Raw genomic sequence first — 22787 nt, 5'->3', positions numbered from 1 at the left:
GTGGAATTATAGGTCAATCTAGCGCGTTCTATCTTTAAGTCATTCTTGTTTCCATCTATCTTGGATCAGGGCTGATCGTATATCAGCTATGCATCGTAGTCTATCTACCGCCCTCGACGGTACCAACAGGGTCAGTCAGTAGAAATTGCCGACGGAGGATGGTGGCAGTGCCAGCATTGTGTGCATGGATGAATAGGCGGAGCCGGGGTGTGTGGACCACAAGCACACAAGTAACGAGGATGAGTCTATGTTTGACACAGATTATTTGGGGCATCTGTGAGCTATGTATCGTGAACCAAGAGCGCCTGTGCCATGATGATTCAACCAGGGGAGGGTACAGGATAAGCGTTTTATTATCCAAGTTGTGTGGTAGGAGATGGCATGAGGAGACAAGAGATATCAGTTGAGGAAACATGACCGAACAATGCCGCCGATGTAGACGCAGTCGGCTGGAAAGGGTTCTCAGTCACACCAAATACGACAATAGTAAGAGAAAGCAGACCACCTTCAAGACATTGTATATTTAGGTAATGTCGCACAACGAAAGACCAACCGGATCTATCGAATTATTTTTCCATCATGACAGGCGCTCTGTCATTCGGGAAGTCATCCAGCAATCATTGAGCAATCATTGAGGCATATGCTTGTCTTGCCGGGGCTTGGGGGACCTATGGGTTAGAGAGCCCCAAACCCTTCGTCATCGAATAGGAAGCAAGGTATGCGGAATTACCGGTGTGCTCATGCTCAAATCAAGCGGCATCGGGACTTGGTGCCCCCAAATGTCTCAGATCATCTTTGTGGCTTACCGTTCCAAACTGCCCACTATAGAATGGCAGTCCGAGACATGTCTCTCAAGTATCGTAGGTTTAGTTGATGTATACAACGACGCGTGTACTATTAGCTGAATAGTCAAAGTTTACAGACCATCATACATCGGGTGGATTGCCCGATATGAGCTGGTGGAGGACTGTGTGTAGAAATCGAGGCGGGGGCCGAGCTGGGGTTGGAATTGTGGTCGGTGATCGCGGAGTTGAGTTGGGGCGATGATAGAATAAGATACGTATAGTTGCGCATATCGATTTTGGTGTCGTATTTCGTCGTGTCGGGAGCCATGATTGTTAAATCGCGAGAGAGGATCTCGACTATGTGCCAACGAACCACGTGCTAGAACGGCCCATAAACGGGTAGCAGTAGCATCGAGAGCCTGGGAGGCCTCAAAATTAACGAGCGTAGAACGCTCTCATGCAGCTACCAGTCCTACTCGGTATTGTGTAGTGCAGTTCCAAGGAAGGAAGCGCAGTAGGAGCAGAGTACAAAAGCAGAAATCTTTGAGTGTGAGCGACGACAGCGGGTGGAGACGACTGATCATCAGGGCTCAGACTCAGGTAATTAATTAGCCAGGCGAGCTTAGCTGTGCCAGAATTGCAGGCATTCTGTTCTCGAAATGCGGTCTGTCGAATTGGCCAGGGTCATTCCCCATAGAAACATTCGAGAAGAGAGGCTGCGGTGAAATAACAACAGCATGTGACGAAAGGCCAATGCGAGCTCTGCTTGTCCAACCTGCACAAACGCTGCGAACGATTTGGACGTGGACGCAGAGGATTTGAACCCATGAGCCCATTCTGTGTCGTATCTGACTGGTCGAATTCATGTCTGTCCGCCTCAGACGACCTTTCCCTTGCACACCAGGCCCCGGTCGTCCCGGCCTGACCCGCGCCGCTCATAGTGTCCGTTAGGTTATTCACACACAGACACTTTCAGTTTGTGCAGAGTACCAGAGTACAAAACTGTACGTAGTCTTGGGCGCAACCCGACATGAGCAGCCCCTGCTTGACGTAAATTCGAGCCTTGTCTGAGACGGGACCGCCCGTCTACGGGGTTCAGGGGCCTAATGTCTCATGAGAGAGAGACGGTTATTTATGGATGGGCGGTTTGTTTCCCGACAACTTGGCTCTCCTAACCCGAGAGTCTGGATAAGTTCCGCGCCTACCTCTAGAATGCAGCCATTCACCCACCGTGATGGCGTTCCTAGAACGGTTCAACGCACCCCCATCTACCGGTTAGTGACCCCCGTGGTGTCGTGTTGTGGTGGAGGGCTGCCGTAGAGCTTGTTCAAGCAATTCCCGAAGGCTTGGGACGTGGACGGGATCTTGGTCGGGTTGACGAAAGAGATCCATCAAAAGGTCTCCAGTGGATGGGGACCCATGCAAGTCGCCCATCAACGGTGCGAGCCGAAGCCGGAGAAAACCAATCTAAATCGAGGGCCGACGGCAAGCTAGAGAGCTAGAGGGACGGCCACCCATCCTGTTTGAATCTCTGACCTCTGTCCCCTGGTCTAGCGTCTGCTACCACCCCACTGGCTGCCAGGCCACCTCAAAGTCAATGCGAGCCAGAGTGAGGGGAGCGCACGTGTCTGCTGCTTAATGGGTGTGTTATCGTTGAACAGAATTAAGTCACACTTGGATGATGAATAGCTGGGCTTTGACTCTGCAAGACCCTCTCTAGCTCAACGCTCGACCTCGCCATGTGTCGCAGACTGTGAATGAAAGGCCGACGGTATGGATTGATGACGAGGGTCGAAACACTAAGCGGACTAGGGTTGCGTCCCCTGGGCCCAGCTCAATAAGACGAGGGGGAAATTTTCTGTAATTTTCGATTGGGTGTGTCTGTTTGTACAAGTCCACTTCCTACCCACAACAATCAAAGAAGTTCCTGCAGAAAAAAATACTAATAAAAACATAAAAAGATGTACGGTAAAAAAGAGACAAGAGAAATCGACACCGTATCAGGAATCGTGTCCTGGTCGGGTTTTTATGCAATGCAGTGCAGCGACCATCTCTGCTGGTCAAAGGGCTCTGCTGTTTCTGTGAAGCAGAAAACATCGAGAGGCTGCAATGACCTTATTAGTTGCGGTTAGTATAAAAGGAAAATGGGTTGGTCCGTCGTCCCATGTCCCTTGTGCTCATTCTGTCGTTCCCACTTCACCCACACGCCCTTCCAGAGCTAAACCAAGATAGATGCCAGCCAAGTTGAACCAAGCCAAATGAAAAAGAAAACTGGACTGGGCAAGCGGGACCTTCCGCATTCTGGAGTTGAGTTTTGGACACTCAAAGGTACGGTGTGCAGCGTCCCAGATCGTCCATCACGAAACAGGTAGTTTTTCGCCGCAACTGCCGACTCTCCACACTGGCAGTGTGCAGCCTTCAGCTTGAAGCCCCTCCGACAACAGGACTTTGCTTTGTATGTATGTTGAAGAAATGCGGCCGTCACTGCATTGCCGCTGCAGCATCTGCAAAGGTCCCCACAAGGGGTCCGTCATCACTCTCGAGGGTCTTGATGCTAGCCGGTCCGTTCTTTTGCATCTCTATCGTCTCGTCTTCAGGCAACCAGTCCACCTTGACGCCGCTCACAGGAGTGTTTTCGCCTTGTTTACTGAGCTTTGCCACGAGATGCTGGTATCGAGCAAGGCGTGCGCCTTGGCCAGCATAAGCGAAGGGAGTTGTTGTTCCACGGTTTCCATTCTCTTGCGGCGCGATATCGAAGATATCTACCATGTTACTATCCGCCGGTGTTAGCATCTTCCAAGCTCCAAAATCGGCCAAAGCAACGTACTCTGAGGTTTTGGCGATGACTCGCTGTAAGGCCTCGTTCTCGCGCTGAGCTTCGAGGGTATCGTTCTCTCCATTTATAGCTTGATCTCCAAAGCTGCCGTATTGCATTCCATTGGCTTCGTCGTAAAGGAGGCGGCTCTCTTCCTCCTGCGAGAACAAAGGTTAGTGGGTGTTCTGATTGATGGTTTTGTATGGCTTGACACATACCTCATCATAAGTATTGGTATCCCCCCTTCCTAAACATGATGCGCAAGCTCCCATTATGGCGTAATCGAAAAACAGTTTCCCATAGCAGATCGTAGTCGTAGAGGGAAACGTTGGTATCGAGCGAGTGTCGCGGTCGGTCGAGAACTATCGCATCAACATGGCCTACAAGGCGAAAGAGATAAGGTACGTATTAAGGAGCGTGGAAGGTTGTAGGTTGGTCGTACAGCCTCGTGACTTCGTGATGCTTTCGTCGTGTGTCGCGCCTGCCTCACGACGTACGTTACTCGCATGGTGGGTCCTTCCTCAGGAACCCGAGGCCATGCCGGGTAAACACCGGCCCGTCCGCCACGTTACCGTCCTACTGGGACATTGCGACAACAACAGCAGCAGCAACACCATCAAGGCATTGCTCACTTTGGCAATGACTTGATCTTGTTCAGTTTTGTCAAGAAATATTGAAACCGTCTTTCGAGTCTTTGACAAGCACCCACAACTGCAGTACAGACGTTTGCTATCTTGCATCCCTTGATACTCGCTCCCTTGACATCAGGAAACCCTGAATAAGGGAGCACCAACAATACCTTTGTCGAGGGCAAATGACTAGTGTCTATCAGTTAATTGTTCCTTCCCTTTACATCACAATTCAATTATATTGTTGCTGGCCCGCTCCGTGAAGGGATCTCTCTTACTCCTGTCCCTCTTCTATTGCCAATGTCTTTCCATCATGGACCTCCTTCATCCGGTGCACTTGGCAATAATCCTCCTTGATTATCTTCCCTTGTAGTGATATTATCATTGCCCTAGGCTCGTGCAGCTCACGATGTATGAGAAAGACAACAACTATAAGGATGGGCGTTTTGTCCAGGCAGAATCCATTCTCATCATCCTCAACACTTCTCTCATCTCCATCATTGTGATTGATTCATCAGTCTCTAATCCTTTTACTCTTCCTCTCTTCTAGTACCCAGCCTCAAAATGGTCCGCTTTACCTCATTGACAACTTTGGCTTTAGTGCCTCTTGCTCAAGCACGATTCGACTGGCTGTATGCACGAGACACAATTGCGCAATGTCCTCCGTGCACCATGGAAGGCGAGCAGCAAGAGTGTTCTCACACAGTAACCGTCACCAAGCCAGCTGGATTATACGAGACCGTCACTGTGTCGGACCCCAAGGGCTCTTACCACACCGTCACAGTTACAGAGCATGGCGAACCTGGGAAGACTGTCACTGTCACCCAGAACTACCAGAAGCCTGAGACCAAGGTCGTGTACGTTAGCCAGGGTGAGTCTCTTGATCCTCCCAAGCAGACTGTTACCGTCACTGCACCTGGCAAGGTTGTCACCGTCACCGAGACAGAGACCAATGAACGCATCGTCACCAAGCAAGTAAACGTGTATCCTGGCCCTGGAAACTCGGAAGGCAACGGATACCAACCCGGACCCAAGACCGTCACAATCAGCAACGGATACCCCGCTCCCAGTGCTGGCTCTCCTGTTTACAATGGAGGCGACGGCGATAACGCCAAGTACCCCGATGCTGCCCACACTGTTACGGTTATCGATGATGGAAAGGTCAAGTCTTTGACCTACACGGATGGAGACTACAACACCGTTGTCAAGACTATGACTCTGGAAGACGGAAAGAAGATCATCAAGACGGTCACTGCCGAAAACACAAACAACTACGTCGTCACCAAGACCGTACACGAAGGCGACAAGGACTACACCGTCATTGTCAAGCCGGAACCAACCGTCGGCACTATCACCAAGGACAACGGCGACTACGAGACCACCATTGTTGAAGCTCCTCGCACCTATACCTTGACAGCTCCTATTCGCCATGGATCCGCTAGCCCAACAGACGAAGACTGCGAGACTTCCACTAGGACTGCAACCTACACAGGCCAGCCCGAAGTCGAAATTATCGTTTACGATCCTGAGACCGGCGATTCCACCTGCACCAAGGAAGACGGCCAACCCTGCCGCCTTGGCTACGACAACGACAAGACCGGTTATGACAACAAGGGACCTGACAATTCCGGATACCCAGGTTCTGGTGAGGATGGCAAGGACTATCAGGACGACAACAGCAAGGGTCAGGATGGCAGCAATGGCTACAACTCTAACGTCCCTGTCTACACCAAGGTCCTCACCTATGGTAATGGCAATACCTACACTGAGGTTTATGGTGCTGATCCCACTGGATGCGATTCCTTTGTTTTCACCAGCATAGCGACCGTCTACAACACCGTGGTTGTGACTGTTGAGCCTTCAAGTACCGCAGTTGCCAAGAAGGCTCGCTCACCTCTTTCTGTTCGGTGGTGACGATTGAGGCCTAACCATGGCGCTTCTTTTTCCTAGTGTTTTACAAAAATGAGGGGAGTTTTCATGGGATGATATCAATGGTATGCCAGTGGAGGATTTTAATTTGGACCTGTAATCAGTATTCATGATAGTATTTAAGTTTCTTATAGTATTGAATCTTAAAAAGAAATTATATCAATATCGCGTTGGTGCAATTCAAGTGATCTTGTCTGTAACATGGTTGTACGTTGGGCATTTCGCTATGCTTGTGTCACACAAAACCGGCGTATTGTTCAATCTCTTATCACCACTGCCCGACATCGTCCTGTAAGCTTTATACAGTTCTCGAAATACTGATACATAGAACAACTCAGATAATTACGTGTAAACTTATTCCATTGTTAATTGAACTCGCCATCTGTACAATGGTTAGCCAAGATACCCTATACCAACCTTGAGTTTTCAAAGGCCGGATACTGCGACAACTATTCTAAGGCAACATATGGAAATAATTAGAACAAGAAGTGGACAACGGATTTGAAGTATCCATAAAATGGGTGGAGTGATTGAAGTACTCAATAATGCAGTCGTACCCAATTATGGTCTCTTAGAAGACCTGTACAACGGCAACCAACCGCCAAAAACAGATGATCATGTTGTTAGCAACGTATTTTCACTGTACACATTGGTTAGAAATGCTTCATCATCTTTCTCACCATGTCCTTTCTTCACTTCTTCTGACTTCTCTCAATTTTCTCTTGACTTGAATTGTCTGGAATGTTGGCTTGATACACCAACTCAATTCGGCAACATCTTCTACTAGAGACTTACCTAGTGGCATCGCGACCCAGAGCTTTGAAAACCAGTCATCAATTGACTCTCTTGCGCACTTGGAACTAAAAGTAGCAGACTAAGGCACCATAAAAAGGGCATACAATGTCTCAGAACCTTTCATCTTAGTTGCTAGAGATAGAGCTAACAAGCAATGCACAGCTATCTCGAATCAGACGAAGGGGGTGTAATGATTGTTGGATACGTCAGTTACAAGTCTACTTGTACCGAAAATGGCCACGGAAGTGATAGCCGAATCTAGTATGCATAAGTTCCTGGATGATCAGCATTATCACATGCATTAGCCAGGAACCTCGAACCAACACAACACCAACACAACCACAGGCTTTTGAGATTAGCGACGTTTTCGTACCACTCAATGTTACGATCTCAACCTATGCGTGATATAATCGCGCTGTTTCCGTCCCCTTAACTCGAAATGTTCTGAGGAATCGGGTAAGAATGTCTCGGAGCTTTTTGGACCGAGACATCCAGCCACCAGTGTTTCCCAAGACCACTTCAATCTCTAGTCTGGGTTCTCTTGGCTCTTGTTGCAACCAGAGAGTTCAAAAACGCTTTGTTCTCAATTGAACCGGCACCTGGTAATCTTTGATGAATCAAGGTACCATGACTCCAGCACTTCTATGGCTGGTTATGCTTGCGAAGTGCACAACATCTTGACACCTATCACAGCACTCTTCCCACGTTACCCTATCCGGAACAGACACTAGATCGGCGGCCATGCCGATGTCAAGTGTCAAGTCTTCTTGTACCTGGCTTATCGTTCCTGAAAGCCAAGGCCTAAAACGGCGTGAGGCGTATGACTTCACGACGGTTGCATGCACCAGGCGACAACTCCCCGTGATGGGTCGTGCCGGTGCTCCGTGTATCGTGGAGCGAGCAGTTTCAATAGGACAATAACATCGTCGGTCGTCACCAAAGACGTCCCACATCGGCTCCGGCCCCCCTTTGAGTGAGGGACTCGACCATGATGGACCCCGATCTTTACTAGAATGGAAAGGCTTCTCTGTCTATCTCAGACGCAAAGAAGCTTAATTGACGGGACTGGTGTTGCTTGGTAATCCTCGAACGTCGACCACACGGAGGCCTATGACGCTGTCCGACTACTTAGACATAAGGGCCTTCCAGCCAAGTCTGCACCAGAAGTTGACACGTTTGACTTGACAACTAGCAAATAGAATGAAATCGTCACAACCGTCAACTACAGCCCCATTCGGCCCAACCAGGGTACTGAACTGTACACGAAGCTATGTCGGAATATGTGCCGTTATAGTAATGCTGATGATGGCTACCACGGTATGGAGACAGAGGGATATAGTCGCTGTTCAGATCCTCGCTCTCGAACCGCTACCGCCGATACCGATGCCCAACTCTAAGAAGCCCGCAGGCCACAAAGACTCCAAGACACTTCCACGGTTCTGGTCAGCAAATGGAGAAAACATGGATGATCTAGCATACTGGGAGAAGCCCCATGGTGTCGACAAGGTCATGGGTCTTGTCTTTTATGGACGACGACAAACGGTCTCAATCTTGGATTGTTATCTCAAGGTACCTATATTCCATGCACACCAGATGATATACGAGGGAGCTGACACCCGTAGCGCAATCTCGTCAAGAACGGAGGTCTACTTGATGGAGTAATATTCGTGGAACGAACCAAAGATCCCTTGGACCTTGCACTTTTAGAAAAGCTCATCAAAAGCGAGGATACATATGAGAAGTGGCAGATCGATATGCCTGATGAAGACAACTTCACAAACGGTTTCGCCAACTCTTACGACCGGATTGAAGACAATGTTATGTACGTCAAGATCGACGACGATATTGTAAGTCCACTACTCAAATTGGGAATGCTATGTGTACTAACGCACGCAGGTCTTTATGGAAGACAGTGTCATCCCATCAATCGTCAAAAAGAAGGTGGATCACCCCGAATACTATATCGTCTCGGCAAACGTCGTCAATCAACCAGTTCTTAGCTGGGTACACTGGAATCTCGGTGCCATACGACCTTATCTTCCCGAAATTGACTCCTCCAGTAAGACTTTAACAGTAGAATCTTCTGGTACGAAGAAGGAAGAATGGAGCCCTCTGAATCTTCCTCCATGGAATGGCCCCGAGGCTTTCTCTCTTGAGGGATGGGAACCTGAAGGTACCAAGCACCGCTGGCTGCCCCTCGACAACGGTGGGAAGGATCACATTCTTGACTCAACGCCTATTGAGACGACAGAGTATAACCCCATGGGCCGCGGCTGGACCGAGTGGAAGATTGGCGCACAAGAACACTTCAGCTTCTTTGAGAACCTCTGGAAGAAGACGTTATCCGCTTACAAGTTCGGCACATGGGACTTTCAGTACGAGAGAATGGGCATCCAGTTCGTTGCCTTGCTAGGCCGAGACATCAATCGTGCCAAACCGATCGAAGCAGACGACGAGAATTATTTCACATGTGCCGTACCACGAGCGCTAGGAAGACGTAAGTGAACACAGCCCGATGGCCAACTACTTTACTAATAGATTCTATAGATGCTGTTGCTGATGGAAGAGGCGTCGCTGCTCATTATAGCTTTGGAAGTCAGCGCGCAGGGATGGATCAAACTGACATTCTCGATCGGTATCGATCTTTTGCGCGCTCTCAAATATGTGCAGAGCCTATGTTGTGGACTCCAGAAGAAGGTTAGCCGTGGTTGTGGTATAGGAGATTCAAAAACTTCCACCTTTTTCCTTTGTAGAATTGTGCATTTACGTTATGTATCAGAACCCTCATAGGTGGCATGCGCTGGATGGGAGTATCGGTTGGACGTGGGGTTCAGGATATGAGAAGAAACTAAGGGTTGAACTGATAAAGACATTGAGAAAGCTTAGAAAGTAGAAATTGGATGACACTGGAGACCGAAAAGATAGATTGAGTTTTTCTTCGATTAAGCACAACGAGGACATGAAGCTATCATAGACATAAAACTCTAGTCAAGTCGACCAAGAATTTCACAATGATTGGGTATATCATACGGTCACAGGCAATGATAAGACAGCAATGAGGAAGAGAAAGTAATATAAAGCTTGTAGAAAACTTGACGATGGTATAGAGAAATATGTGTTTTGCTTTTTCTGACCTTTCGGTTCGTCAAGGTACCATCCAACGCTATTACATGAGAACACGCTTGCTAAAAGATAATCCCGTCAAAGGTCGCATGGGCTGCCTGATGTCAAATAACTACATCGAGCATAGCCGTAGTCGTAAAGTTTACACAAAACTACTTCAAGCCTTGGAAGAAGGATACTCGGTAATTGACTCATGGCGGATAATAGCGGTCTCCTTCTCAACCTGGGCGAGATCGATGTGGGCAACAGCGTCGTCACCGTCAAAGATACGGGCAATTTCCTCGAGAGTGGGACCCTTGGTCTCAACGTAGAAGTAGTAGACGAAGACAAGTTCGCAGAAGTCCCAGAGGGTGTAGAAGAGCATGAAGTTCCAGTGGTTGGGCATGTTGTTCCACGCAACCTTGTTGGTCTGGTTACCAATGGCGAGGATGGCCTGGACAGTGATGTTCATGATCATCATACCCTTAGCACGGAGATGGAAGGGAAGGACCTCAAGGGCGTAAGCGACGAGCAGACCAGACCAACCGATGTCGTAGAAGACACCGAAAATCCAGACAGCAGCGATCTGAGCAAAGCCAGCGCCCTTGTTGGAGTATGCGACACCACCATTAGGCATGTCCTTGGTGGGTGGAGTTGCATACTCAGAGTTCTCATAGATACCACCGGTGATGGTCCAGAAGACGAAACCGAAAACCATACCAGTGATGGAGAGAAGGAAGAGAGGACGACGTCCGACCTTATCAACGGTAAAGGCAGCACCAATAGAAATAGCCAGATCGAGAATGGTCTTTCCAGCAGAGAGCTAGTGAAGAAAGACTAGTCAGTAAAGTAGTGACTGAGTGATGGGATGCAAGAACTTACAGCAAGCTTCTGGTTTTGCTCCTTGATACCAGCACCTTCGTAAATGATATCCATGTAGTTGGAGAAAATAGCGTTACCAGAGTACTGAGAGATGATACCAAGAGAGATGATAATAGCAAGACGCCACATGTTACCCCGGGTCTTGAAGAAGTCAATGTAACGAGTGGACTTGGTAGCGCTGTCGGCTTGGATTGTCTCCTTGATCTCGCGGTATTGGAACTGAACCGTGGCGTTGTTCTCGTCACCGCCGGCATGGTGCTTAGCCAAAATGCGGAGAGCCTCCTCAGATCTGTCCTTGTTGATAAGGAAACGAGGCGACTCAGGAACCCACCAGATACCGCAAAGCTGAATGATGGAAGGGACGGCCTGGATGAAGGTGATGGATCGCCATGACCAGTCACTCTTGATGCTCGCAGTGCCCCAACCGACAACGGAAACGACTATAGAGGGTCAGTGACCATGGATTTTGTCAAGATAAGAGAGTTACTTACTCAGAGAACCCAAGTTCCAGAGACAGTTGTAGACGGCGGTGAGAGGACCACGGTGCTGAGGGTGGCAGATCTCAGTAAGAAGCATGGGGGAGGACATTTGGGCCAGAGAGTTGCCGAAACCAAGGATAAATCGACCGCCCATGTACACTAGAAAATCTGGTTAACAAAGATACAAGAAAGATGGGTATTTGAGACTTACTGCCGTAGCCATTGCAGAAAGCAGAGAGGAAAGAACCAATAATCATGATGACACAGCCAGTCATGATAGTGGGCTTTCGGCCCCAGTTATCAGCGAGGTAGGGGACGATGAAGAAAGAGATAATGGAACCAATGTTGTACATGTTGATGAGGATACCGAGCTTGCTGTCGTTCGTGTGCTCAGGGAAGTACTCCTTCCACCTGTCCATCTGCTGGGAGGTGTTGACCATCATACCATCATATCCGGTGGTGGCTGAAGCAATCAGCAGGAAGATGATAAGGAAGTAAAGCTTGCGAAGATGAGGTTCCTTGTACCAGATAACCTTTTCGAATCTGGGAGCCTCAGCTTGGGCAACGTCGATAGCGACTCGGTCGTGATGGACAGGAGCCTTTGAGCCGATGGGCTGCAAGAACTTTGGCAGAGCCATTGCAAGTTGGATACAGTCGATCAACGATGTAAATCAAGTTGACTATGTATTGGTCCAATGAATGGAGTAGTGATTCGTCTCGTGAAGAGAGTGAGGAAGAAAAGATCAAGGTTTCCCAGGGATTGCACTGCTTCTTATAAAACAATGTCTGCAGTGAGTAGAAGCAGCGACCACCCCGGTCAACCCCAGATTAACACAGACCTCCTCTTCACGGACTATCAAACGTCTGGATACATGATCAATCACTCTTGCATGGGTCCAGACAATGCACAGGTACGGCAAGGTGGATCCCAGAGCCGGAGATGGTGTGTGTAGGATCACCCGCAACGGCAAGACGGCTAAACAGCTTTAGTTGCCTCGTTTAAATCTTGAGTAGAATCTCGAATGCTACGTACCGTGAACATGTACCTGGGGCTATCTTGCTTGGGCAGAGTCGGTAGATCACGCTGGGACAGTGCATGATGGGACGGGGAAGTCAACCCAAGAGGGAGCAATTGAGCGACCTGCAATGCACCATCAGCGGGTCGAGACATGAATGCGAGCCCTTTGCCCAATGGCATTAAATCTTTCGCTTCCACAGTAGCATTGCTTATAAGTGCCAGCAATCTCGACCCCAAAATGGTTCAAATTAATAGGACTGGGCCGCAGTGGCCAATCTTGTACTGTACGTGCCGCTTGTCTCGAACAATTGATCTCCAGTATAGCACAATGAGGTGGTCTGATTGAAAGTGGAAAATTTCGAGGCTAAATGAGTCGTCCGAGAATCTCAAACGTCTTGACAACTATTAACTGAGAGAGTCGGGCTTTGACAAGCTGATAAGCAAAGACGATCGCAGGTGAGATCCGGGGAGGGTAGACCCATTTTATTGACTTAGACATAAGATTCTTAGTGCAGGCTACCCACAATTTGATTACTTTATCTTGCTTATTCGAACAACATACCTGTTCAAGTCTGTCGACTCTACTGTATACTGCCAACATGAAGTAGCGATATTCCAAAGAAGTGATGCCACTCATTGTCCGTGACTGTGCTGACCTGTACTGTACTAAGGTCAGCTGCGATACCCCTGATATCTCCCAACATGGTCCGCAAAGGACAAAAGTCTAGATCCATCGATGTAGCCCTTGTCTCTCTGCATAGTCTAGTGCAACCGGAAAAATGGGGTTGGCATTCATCCGCCAAGTAGAGTCGACACGAACCAACCCTTGTCCCTATACCCAAAACCGTGGAGGGTCTGGGGCCAGACCGGGGAAGGGACCTGGGGTAGGGATCTGGGGTAAACGAGCACTGGAGCGAAAAAGCAGAGTGCCAGCAACCAAGCAAGCCAAGGGCCGCCCTCGGTAGTGCATGTTTGTGTGTGACCACTTCTATCGACTCCGTCAATGGCGTGTTCAGTGTTTTGAGAACTTAGGGTAGAGATTTGATCTAACCTCCCGGAAGGCAAAAGGACCAAGCCATGTGTCTCCTAGCCATAGTCGGTTTCATCCTTCGCCCACCGTGCTACGATCTCCCAGTAGGTTTCAGGGATTGTCCAATGAAATTACACCACAGTAGCCTCCAAGAAGGAAGAGGCGTACAGTAAAGGGTAGGATTGTGTGTACTGCGTAGCACGAGGGGCTAAAAACGCCTCTTTTCGGATCTCAGGCCCGTTGGAGGAATCACGCGGCTGTTGCTTGAAGTGATAGATTTCGCACGATATTTTGGGCTTCATATCAAATCATATACACGACTGTCGGTAGACGCCGGCTGGTCAATGCGGTCTAAGGAGCCCAGCGGCTTGGTAAATCTGGAGAAGATGCCCAGAATAATCGAGGGCATCAATCAGATCCCGGTTGTATTCTGTAACGGGGAAGCGAAAGCTCTTGGTACTTGGCAGACCCATAGGATCTTCAGTCGCCCAGCCATTTGAGGATTTTCGGTTATCGACAGGCAAGGCGGGCCAAGGGAAAACAGGGCTCACTCCGTTTCGATGAATCCGAATTATCAAAAGCTGAATTATTCCATAACCGGATAAAGCAGCGAGTTCGGGATGGGATCGTTCATCGGTTGGTGCCTTTACTAGTGGAAAGGAAGGCATTAGATTGAACAACAATAGAACGGGGTACGGTTGCGCGGGATGGATGCCGAGAAATACCTGATAGGACGATAATAGTCGGCGATTATTTGCTGACAATAAGGCTCTGACCTGTCACCGCCTGGCGCCATCTGTATTGTCGTCTATAGTGCGTGTGTCTCATCTGACTAGACCGGTCTAGGTAGCGCGACCGTTGTAACCTCAATCTTAAAGTGTAAATGAAAGGTGCACACCAACGTCGAGACATGCATGCATGCATAATAACCGAAAGGATGGTTAGGAGCGACTGACTGATGCTGGGGATGGTCTTTGGAGGATCTCAGTTCATAACAGCCCGAGAATAGCCTAAAGAGAAAGACAAAAAGGGCGAGCTGAAAGAGCAGGAGCTAGAACAAGGTAAAATTTAGACTCAAATCACGTTTGGAGAAGGAGAGACTCTCATTCCCGTGACTCCTTCCCATCCAACAAGTTAGGAAACCCCCGTCTTCATTGCCACGAGGTAAGAGACACCTGCGTTAGCCTGCCTAGCTCTTGCACCCTTCAAAAGCCAGCCCCGAGACCCGAGACACCATCTCTTGAATCCTTCAGTCGGTTCGTCGGTTGTGGCTGGCAATTTCAAGCCCACAACGATCAATCTATTTCCGTTGGCTGCGAAGTCCAGACTTATCGCATCAATTTAGCCTGCTGTTGTCCATCACTGTCGGATATTCAGAGTCCGAGGTGTTGCGAATGCATTGTAGTTCGTATTTTGTTTGATGGTTCAAATTTGATTTGCTTTCCTGCGCCTTACAGGGTGACTTGATGTTATGACCAAGATCTTGGCAAACTTCACACCTCAGCTCAAATGTCACTTCAATACACGGCTTTTCATGACGGCAAATAGATCTTAAATATCCGGGCAAACTGGAATCGCCGGACTCTCTCAAGAGGCCTCCCCTTAATATTGGTAAACTACCTAATGTTGGCTGACATCAACTTTTCATCGGACGTGAGGGTGAGCTTCTTCACCTGCTTCTCAACTCCAAACCATACATCGATGTGACGATCAATACTTTTCCCTTCCGTACCAGATAACAGAATAAAGAAAACAAGAGCAAGCAAAGTTCCAGACAGTCCATTCCCAATACAAACATTTCCCAAACAAATAACAGGAGACAACTGGCAAATGCAGTAAGCTTGACAACGCCCTAGACAAATCATGGTAAACAACCAGTTGCGTGATGATACAACGTTTTAGATTTCTTCGGCCGGAAGAGCACCGCTCATAAGGGGTAGATCAACCATGTCATCGTCATCGTCGTTGTCGTTGCGATCCTCTTCCGAGATGGTGCTGCTTCCAGCTCCGCGCTCCAGCTCCTCAATGCTGTCCAAAGCCCTCACAAATTTCTCGCGCTCCCCCCGGAGGACCCCTCGTTTAGCGGCCGTGGTCGGATCCTCTTCCATAAGCCTCTCGTAGATACTCTGAGAGTCGGCTCCACCAAGACCTAGTTTTCTGTCGAGATGGTAGGGGAGTTGTCGCTGGATCAAAGGGATCATGCCATTCGTGACGTGCAATGCTATCGCATCCGCGAACCTCAGTGCTGCAAGGCGGTAGTAGCCTCTAACGTATGCTACCACTTCAAGCTCCCGCTCGAAAGAGTCAGGCCCAAGCTTGGTCATCTCGTTTTCGCGCCGCTTCTCGTCGAGCACTCGCTTGTCCTCTGTGAGACTCTCCCAGGGAACAGGAGGCCGGCCATCTCCGTATCCTGCAGCCTGCATGCGCATCTGGTGGCGATATCTTGTCAGCAGAATTTGCTCGTCCTTCTGGTATCTGCGGAACGCTTCTTGATTGACAGTGAACAGACCATATGTTTCGAGTCGATATACACTTTCGAGTGCGCTCATGGTCTCGCGGCGACGGTCCTCAAGATAATCTGCCAAAATCTTCTGGCACTCTTGATAGATCAGTCGTTTGTTGAGCCGAGCGAACGAGTAAGCAAGGGCTTTCTCAAGCATAGTATGCAGCAGGCTCATGACCTTATCAAGGAATGCTTTCATTGGCCCCGACCAAGGTTCGATCGCCTCACGACACATGTCATTGTACACCTCCTCCGTGATAATATCTGGAACACCGGCTCTGGTTTTGGCCTTGATCTCATCTCGCACCTGGCGAAGTGTTCTGAACCCTCTTCCAACGTTACTGAAAGGAGTAAAGGGATGTGGAAACCCTTGTCGACGCGGGGCAGGGGACGCCGACCCTGCGGTAGCTCTACTTTCTTCGGGTTTCAATTGCGGACGAGAGGGCGTCCCAGCAGGTGCCTGTTCCATGCGCATACGTTTCGACGGTGTGATTGGCGGCGCCATTGTTCGTCGCTTGCTGGGTGTGTTTGGGTTCGTGACTGTGACCACTGACCCAGCATCTGACTCGTCGTCAGAGATATCCACAACGGGGATGTCGCTGCTATCTCTGAGTGTGAATTTTGGTTTCATTTCCAGAAGACAATCGCGAAAGTTCTCTGGCAGTGGAACAAATTCTTTCGAAAATTCCGAAGGCTTCAATTGTGATCGAGCCTGCTCGCCGAACTCCATCACGCTGGTTTGCACTTCAAGTTCGACATTAGAAGGCAACTCGGGCAGCTTAGACAATTGCTCGACAATGCTGTCCAGGTGATGTCTAAGTGTTTGTTTGATCCGGGGTAGACTTGTTGCAGTATGTTAGCTTAATGTATATACCTTGAGCCATTAGGCATACCTTTTTGCAAATTCTTGACCAAGCTTTTCTGACAGAAATGCTTTCAACTTCTCAACTCCACAGCGTTCAGAGAAGCCGTGGAAAGTGGCGGGCCATCGCTCCATATTGTGTTCAACAAAGACAAGCTCCTCCCACTTCTTGAGTTCGTCTAGATCTTTCCCTTGAGGACGAGAAGTTATAAAGTAGCCGAGACCAGTGATGTGGGCTTGCCCCCTCATGATGGCGAGCCACTGTTCATGGTTGCCACCCTCTGGAATCAAGTCGGCCTTGGTCAATACACCGATTGTACGATTAAGAGCACCCAGTCTGCGAACCAAGCCAAAAGTCGATGAGTTCTCGGCGTCGCTATTCATAGGCATAGAGCACATGATGATTGCTGAGGGATGCTGGATATATTCCCTGGACAGGTTTCTGACAACACTGACCAGATAGTCATCACTCGCATCTGCAGGGTTTTGGAAAATTCCAGGCATGTCGTAAAAAGAAAGGTCTGGGAGTTCAGGACCCTTGATTTCGAGAGCAACAATGTTGGGTGAAAATTTGGCTGCGACAGTTTCGGCTGCCTCGTCAATGGGAACATTGACGGCTATGGAACCGGAACCTGGGACGAATAGTTCGGGACTTTTATCGTCGTTGAGAATAGCGATCTGAGCCCACCGAAGAACCTCCTCGATTTCACTATGATCGATCATGGTCTTGAACTCATGGATTGCAGCCACTCGCTTGCGCCAGGGAAAGAAAGGGTCGCTGTTGGTGACGTCGCTCTCAGAGATCCGACCACCAGGCGGAGGCTGGTAGGAATATTCCTTGCGTAGCCATACTCGACAAGATGGGTCGTGGCTCCGAGAGACCCTGATGTGAAGGGGACAGCGTGTGCAAGTGCCTTCACTTCGCGGGAGCTCTAGGTTAGCGAGACCTGACATGAGACTGGATTTGCCGGCAGACTGGTCACCGACGAGCACAAGTTCAGGGAGCGGAACATCATGAGACACCCCAAGCTGTTGGAGCTCGCCCAGTGTATCGTTGCATGCTTTTAGTTTCTTTCCAATGTCCTGGAAAGAAGTCTGGAAGAAGCTCCCATCCACCGGGATGCTGGTTGGACTGTCAGCCGCAGCGTTGGGGCGCATCCTGAGCTCTCTTAATAGAGGTTCAGGCTCAGTGGTGCGTTCACTTGGGGCCGCTTCATGAGTTTTGTTAGTGTGTGCGATTCGTCGGTAGTGATGAGATACTCACGGGCATCTGATCTGCCTTGCCTATAGAAGGCCTGGTCAGGAGGGATGTGAGTTGTGCTGCCTCCGTAGCTAGAAGCAGCTGAAGGTGTAGGAGGCGCGCCAAAGTTGTGAGTTTCTGGATCTGGGTAATAATTATTTGCAGAAGAATCGGGATCTGGTTTGATGGGGCGGTTGTGGCTCCGAGGTTCTCGACGTCTTGTAGGGTGACGCATTGTGTGAGAAGAATGGCTGTGGTTGGTGTGAGAAGACATTAAATGCAGTTATGCGCAGCTGCCTGGCAGCTGCTTTTATGGCCGAGTTTAAAGAAAAAGGTGAATTAAATGAATGAATGCCACTGTCGCAGTGCTGTTTGTTTGTCTGCCTCAAGATTGGTTAATGAAGCTGAAGTCGGTTCTTTCCCAGGCAACTAGTAGGAGGATATATGAGAACGAGGGTATTAAACAGAGATAATAAAAGGAATAATGAATAATAGAGTGTAAATGAGCGATAAATTTGGAAATCGGACAGATGAGATGAGTGGTATCACAGCATTCGAAGCGAATACAAAGATCGAAAGAAGATTGAATTGAGGATTCTCCATCTATTGCAATGCCGCTCAACGATTGGCGGTTGGCTGCCTGGGACGTGCTTGCTTCTTTTGACTGACGCTACCGTTGCTCTGGGGCAACACGCTGTTTCGATAACAGCTGATAGAGCGCGTAGGACTTGAGGGTCACTGTGGGTGCGCAAATTTATCGATGAATATTAAAACAGCCCAAGGCCATCTAGATATATCTCACAACCGATCAAGTTCATTTTAATCATATTCAGTTATATAAAAAGACGTTTTTGTCCCGATCACTCTTACTCATCCTAACAGCACTTAATGCTTGGTGGAGTTGGTCAGATAACACCCCTGCTACTGCAGATAAAATAGGAGGTTGGGCTACACCTCAGGAACACTTGCTACAATTCCCCTGAACGGCACGAGATATCTCCCCACAGTTGTTATCGATAGAGTTCTTATATTGAAGTGGGCCCCGCCTGCCGCCAACGTCCCGCCCCCAAGGAATGCTAGAAGGAGGAAGGTACAAAGTACAGAGTAACTTCTTAGCTTATTTCCGTTCCATGGACCGGAATGTGATTCCGGTGTAGAATTAACCTTCTCCAACAACATGTCACAATATCATGGATGAAGCCGAACGACTTAACGTGCGATCAACTCGAGCTCGAGCTCGTAAAAGAGAAAAGATCTCCAATGCGTTAGTCGAGAGTACTCGTGATATTATAACTCAAGCGAATTGACATCATCTTCAGCTGTATAAGCTGTCGGAACAGCAAGGCTCGATGCTCCGGTAGACACCCCTGTGAGAGATGTATCAGACGTAAAGAGACGTGTACCTTTGAAGAGAAAGAGAAAAAGGCTGCTGTTTCTGTGCAGTACGTGATTGATCAAGTGCGGATCTCAGCATAAGGCTTACTTACAGCTTTAGGTATCTTGACCAATTGCACGCTCGTATCGAGTCACTTGAGGCTCAACTGCTATCTTCTAAAGGCGCTGACGCTGATACTGGGGCCCATGTTGCTACACCCAGCCCAAGGGGACAAACTTCGCGTCTTGCGTCCAGCGTTGCATCTCAAAGTCCTTTGGATGAAGATGGGAACGCACCGCTTGTAAACATCCCGAACAGTCGGCCGGAGAGGCCAGAGTCAGAAACTCTCACAAATACCCTGGTAACTTCGGAACCCCAAATCAAAGTCCATCGATACGGCCATGCAGGTAAGTCTCGTCTCAATCGAGTTAAGGGATTATCAGTGTACTCATCCTACCAGCCTACCTTGGGCATAGCTCAACACTCAGTTTTAGCCGCAATGTCCGCAATCTTCTACAACAACTGTCTCCTAACACAGATCCGGGTAGCGTCTCTACAGAGAGGCAGGACATCTCGTACAAAAGAACCCTGCCACCTATAGCTTTGGATTTGTCAACTATTCCACTGCCTAAACTCCCATACGCCGAGTACCTGACCAATACTGTATTAGTGCACATGGGCTCTCTTTACTCTATATTCGACTCGGAAATATTTCTTCAAAGACTGAGAAGCTTTTATGATGAGCGTGATAGAGGCCTGGTGGATAAAGCGAGTCTCTGGCACATTCAAATGCTACTGGTGTTGGCATTTGGCAAGTCGATTCAGTCGAGAGAACATTCCGAGATGGGACCTTCTGGTATGTCCTACTTTACATGTGCTATCGAGGCCATGCCAGATATACGAAGACTCTATGAGGATCCTTTGCTATCTATCGAGATATTGTGTTTGGCGGCCTTGTTCATGCACGCTGCTGATCTTTTACAAGAAGCCTATGTAACAGTCAGTTTGTCTACCGTCTCATTTTTCCTTCAGCCTAACATTATATCTAGATAGGGCAGGCGTTACGGATATCTGTTACCAAAGTCTTAAACAAGCAGTTCCCAGAAGCAATGAGATCAACGAACTTCGAGTACCAAAGACGTCTTTGGTGGACAGTGTACTGCATCGACAGGAAGTGCGCCGCTATGCTGGGTAGTCCATCGGTTATGAGGGAAGATGACGTCTCCATTCCTTTCCCAGAGCTAAATCCTGGGGACGAATCGCAGAATGCGTTCGCAATCCATGCCATTCTGTCTTCACATTTAGGCAAGATCCTCGATGGTACGTCTTAGCCTTGCTTGTACCCCGGGGCATCTTATCTCATACTTTGGCAGTCATTTATGGTGTACATGAGCAGCAGAAGAATTTTCTCGTGGAGGTCAAAGCCATTCTCTCACGGCTTGCTGAGACTTATGTTGTCCTGCGTGAACATCTACCCCTTGATGTCCAGCAGCCAGGCCAGCCTCTCTCTCGCGAGTCTGCCACTTTGCATCTTCTCATGCATCAGGTATGTGGAGTATTACAACCATAGACCCCGGCTGACTATTTGTCTCCAGTGTGTCGTGTTGACCGTTCGGCCGGTTCTGTTCTCGCTTCTGAATCCTTTATTGGCTCCAGATGTTTCAAAGACCAACACTCGCCTGTCATCATCTCCGTTCGAATCAATGTTGAAGATGTGTATTGAGTCTGCGGTGCAGATTCTCAAAATCATGGCAATTCTGAGACAGCAGATGATGTGCGGTAGGTTTTCTCGATCTTTATTTGCTTGCTCTGTTCTAACTCGAGACCAGACATATTTCTGCCATACGACATTGATGCTCTATTCTCAGCTGCTTTTGCATTAATTCTGATTGACATTCTTAGACCAGCAAACGAGTTGCTCTGGGACTTGCCGGAAGTGATGAACTTGCTCGGCGAATTTGTCTCTCGGCGCGTGGCCCCGGCACAGGCTTATCGATCTGACCTTGTTCAGATTTTGGAACTGCACACCAAGATCAGAGGTAACAATAACAGCCAAAGTCTTGATACCAGAAGCGTCTTCAACATCAACCTTGTTCCAGGTTTGGCTGAGTACGCAATTACCCATCCAGGCCAAACAGGCATATCGCCAGATCCAATATGGTCAAATATTCGTGACGGAAACGAAACCTTTGATCCTGCTCATCCTGGCGCGATTTTGTCAGCGATTGATGATCTAGACGTTGAAGGAGTCAACATGTTGGATACTGTCATGCTTGACAACGGATGGATGTGGGATTTAGATGATATGCCAGTAATACTATAGTCTATATAGCCAGACTTGAGCCGATTACAATAACTGAGCAACAAATCTTTCTTGTGGTTGGGTGCTTTGTGCCAGGTGTGGCCCTAGGGCAGAACAACATTCTAGACGCGATAATCACTCCTTACAATCTCATAGGAGATGCGTTTACCACCCTGACAACTCTCTTCTCCCTTGGAAGAAGCCCTCCATCGGCCACTAAACTCAATGGCCCTGTATTGTGTCCAGTCTGCATCGTTACGTACGTCCATAGTACCAATATTCGTGCCGCCTCTACCATCCTTAGTCTTGGCCTTATAGACAGCATTGGCGCCAGTGTTTGACCCAGCAATCATCAAGTTCTCCCAGCTAGTCGTGACACTAAAGATACCGCGGTGGCTATCCGCCCAGCGATACATGGCCTGTACACCGCCTGAGTAGGGTCCGTTTGGTCCTGCGTGGTTTTGCCTGCTGTGGCGATCGCAATGGTCAGAAATCCGGTTGTCCCTGTAGTTGCCATTTTTGCCGGGACGAGCCTGCTGGCGTTTCATCAAGGTCCCATCTTGATGCTCTAAGAAGCTACGGGCGACCCAGATGACGATGTGGTCCCCATCACCGCGCTTAAACATGGAGTGCTTGTACACTTTTGGCAATCGCCATTGTCAGCATTGTTGTACAGGTTGACTAGAAGGGGATAAAAGAGACTGGCTTACTCTCGGTCATATTAACACCATGGATATCAGCAAGCTCGAGGTCGCGGGCGGACAGGACACTGTCACGTTTGAAGAGTACAAAATCATCCTCGGACTGCTCGATGTCTGCAACAGGGATAGCTTGTGTAGCTGAAGCCAGCAGAGCTAGGGAAAAGTATTTGAAGAGCATGGTGGTTTTTGAGAGACGGCTTGGAAGATAAGTAAGGAGGAACAAGTTGATGAATCTCAAGTCGGCGGGTGTTGTGAAAGAGAATATTACCCAACAAGTTGTCGGTCATGAGCCTTCTTATACCTTTTTCTCTTCCTGTTTTCATCCTTTGGGCCTAATGTT

The 22787-nt window shown here is 48.7% G+C and overlaps 7 protein-coding genes across 7 annotated transcripts; 3 read left to right on the top strand and 4 right to left on the bottom strand.

Moving 5' to 3' along the window:
- Positions 1 to 3266: 3266 nt before the first annotated feature.
- On the bottom strand, positions 3267 to 3872 carry FIESC28_04036 (uncharacterized protein; the record flags this gene model as incomplete). The annotated part of the gene is made up of 2 exons (XM_031158183.1): positions 3267 to 3758; positions 3819 to 3872. 2 exons carry the CDS (start codon positions 3870 to 3872, stop codon positions 3267 to 3269), a joined length of 546 nt encoding a protein of 181 aa, XP_031017772.1.
- Positions 3873 to 4793: 921 nt separating this feature from the next.
- FIESC28_04035 (uncharacterized protein) lies at positions 4794 to 6143 on the top strand (the record flags this gene model as incomplete). Its single annotated transcript, XM_031158182.1, has 1 exon — positions 4794 to 6143. The coding sequence occupies one exon, from the start codon at positions 4794 to 4796 to the stop codon at positions 6141 to 6143; it is 1350 nt and encodes a 449-aa protein (XP_031017771.1).
- Positions 6144 to 8258: 2115 nt separating this feature from the next.
- On the top strand, positions 8259 to 9655 carry FIESC28_04034 (uncharacterized protein; the record flags this gene model as incomplete). The annotated part of the gene is made up of 4 exons (XM_031158181.1): positions 8259 to 8522; positions 8576 to 8800; positions 8850 to 9450; positions 9501 to 9655. 4 exons carry the CDS (start codon positions 8259 to 8261, stop codon positions 9653 to 9655), a joined length of 1245 nt encoding a protein of 414 aa, XP_031017770.1.
- A 578-nt stretch (positions 9656 to 10233) lies between these two features.
- Positions 10234 to 12054, bottom strand: FIESC28_04033 (uncharacterized protein; the record flags this gene model as incomplete). Its single annotated transcript, XM_031158180.1, has 4 exons — positions 10234 to 10878; positions 10938 to 11377; positions 11429 to 11575; positions 11628 to 12054. The coding sequence occupies 4 exons, from the start codon at positions 12052 to 12054 to the stop codon at positions 10234 to 10236; spliced, it is 1659 nt and encodes a 552-aa protein (XP_031017769.1).
- Positions 12055 to 15362: 3308 nt separating this feature from the next.
- FIESC28_04032 (uncharacterized protein) lies at positions 15363 to 18304 on the bottom strand (the record flags this gene model as incomplete). Its single annotated transcript, XM_031158179.1, has 3 exons — positions 15363 to 16809; positions 16861 to 18040; positions 18094 to 18304. The coding sequence occupies 3 exons, from the start codon at positions 18302 to 18304 to the stop codon at positions 15363 to 15365; spliced, it is 2838 nt and encodes a 945-aa protein (XP_031017768.1).
- Positions 18305 to 19259: 955 nt separating this feature from the next.
- Positions 19260 to 21767, top strand: FIESC28_04031 (uncharacterized protein; the record flags this gene model as incomplete). The annotated part of the gene is made up of 8 exons (XM_031158178.1): positions 19260 to 19333; positions 19410 to 19511; positions 19565 to 19851; positions 19905 to 20443; positions 20494 to 20764; positions 20818 to 20990; positions 21040 to 21223; positions 21274 to 21767. The coding sequence occupies 8 exons, from the start codon at positions 19260 to 19262 to the stop codon at positions 21765 to 21767; spliced, it is 2124 nt and encodes a 707-aa protein (XP_031017767.1).
- A 101-nt stretch (positions 21768 to 21868) lies between these two features.
- Positions 21869 to 22625, bottom strand: FIESC28_04030 (uncharacterized protein; the record flags this gene model as incomplete). The annotated part of the gene is made up of 2 exons (XM_031158177.1): positions 21869 to 22386; positions 22457 to 22625. 2 exons carry the CDS (start codon positions 22623 to 22625, stop codon positions 21869 to 21871), a joined length of 687 nt encoding a protein of 228 aa, XP_031017766.1.
- Between the last annotated feature and the right edge of the window lie 162 nt (positions 22626 to 22787).

Source organism: Fusarium coffeatum (assembly GCF_003316985.1).
Source record: "Fusarium coffeatum strain FIESC_28 chromosome Unknown BRIP53273_contig_83, whole genome shotgun sequence".
In the NCBI taxonomy this organism is placed as follows: Eukaryota; Fungi; Ascomycota; class Sordariomycetes; order Hypocreales; family Nectriaceae; genus Fusarium; species Fusarium coffeatum.
This window is presented reverse-complemented; position numbering and strand designations above follow the sequence as displayed.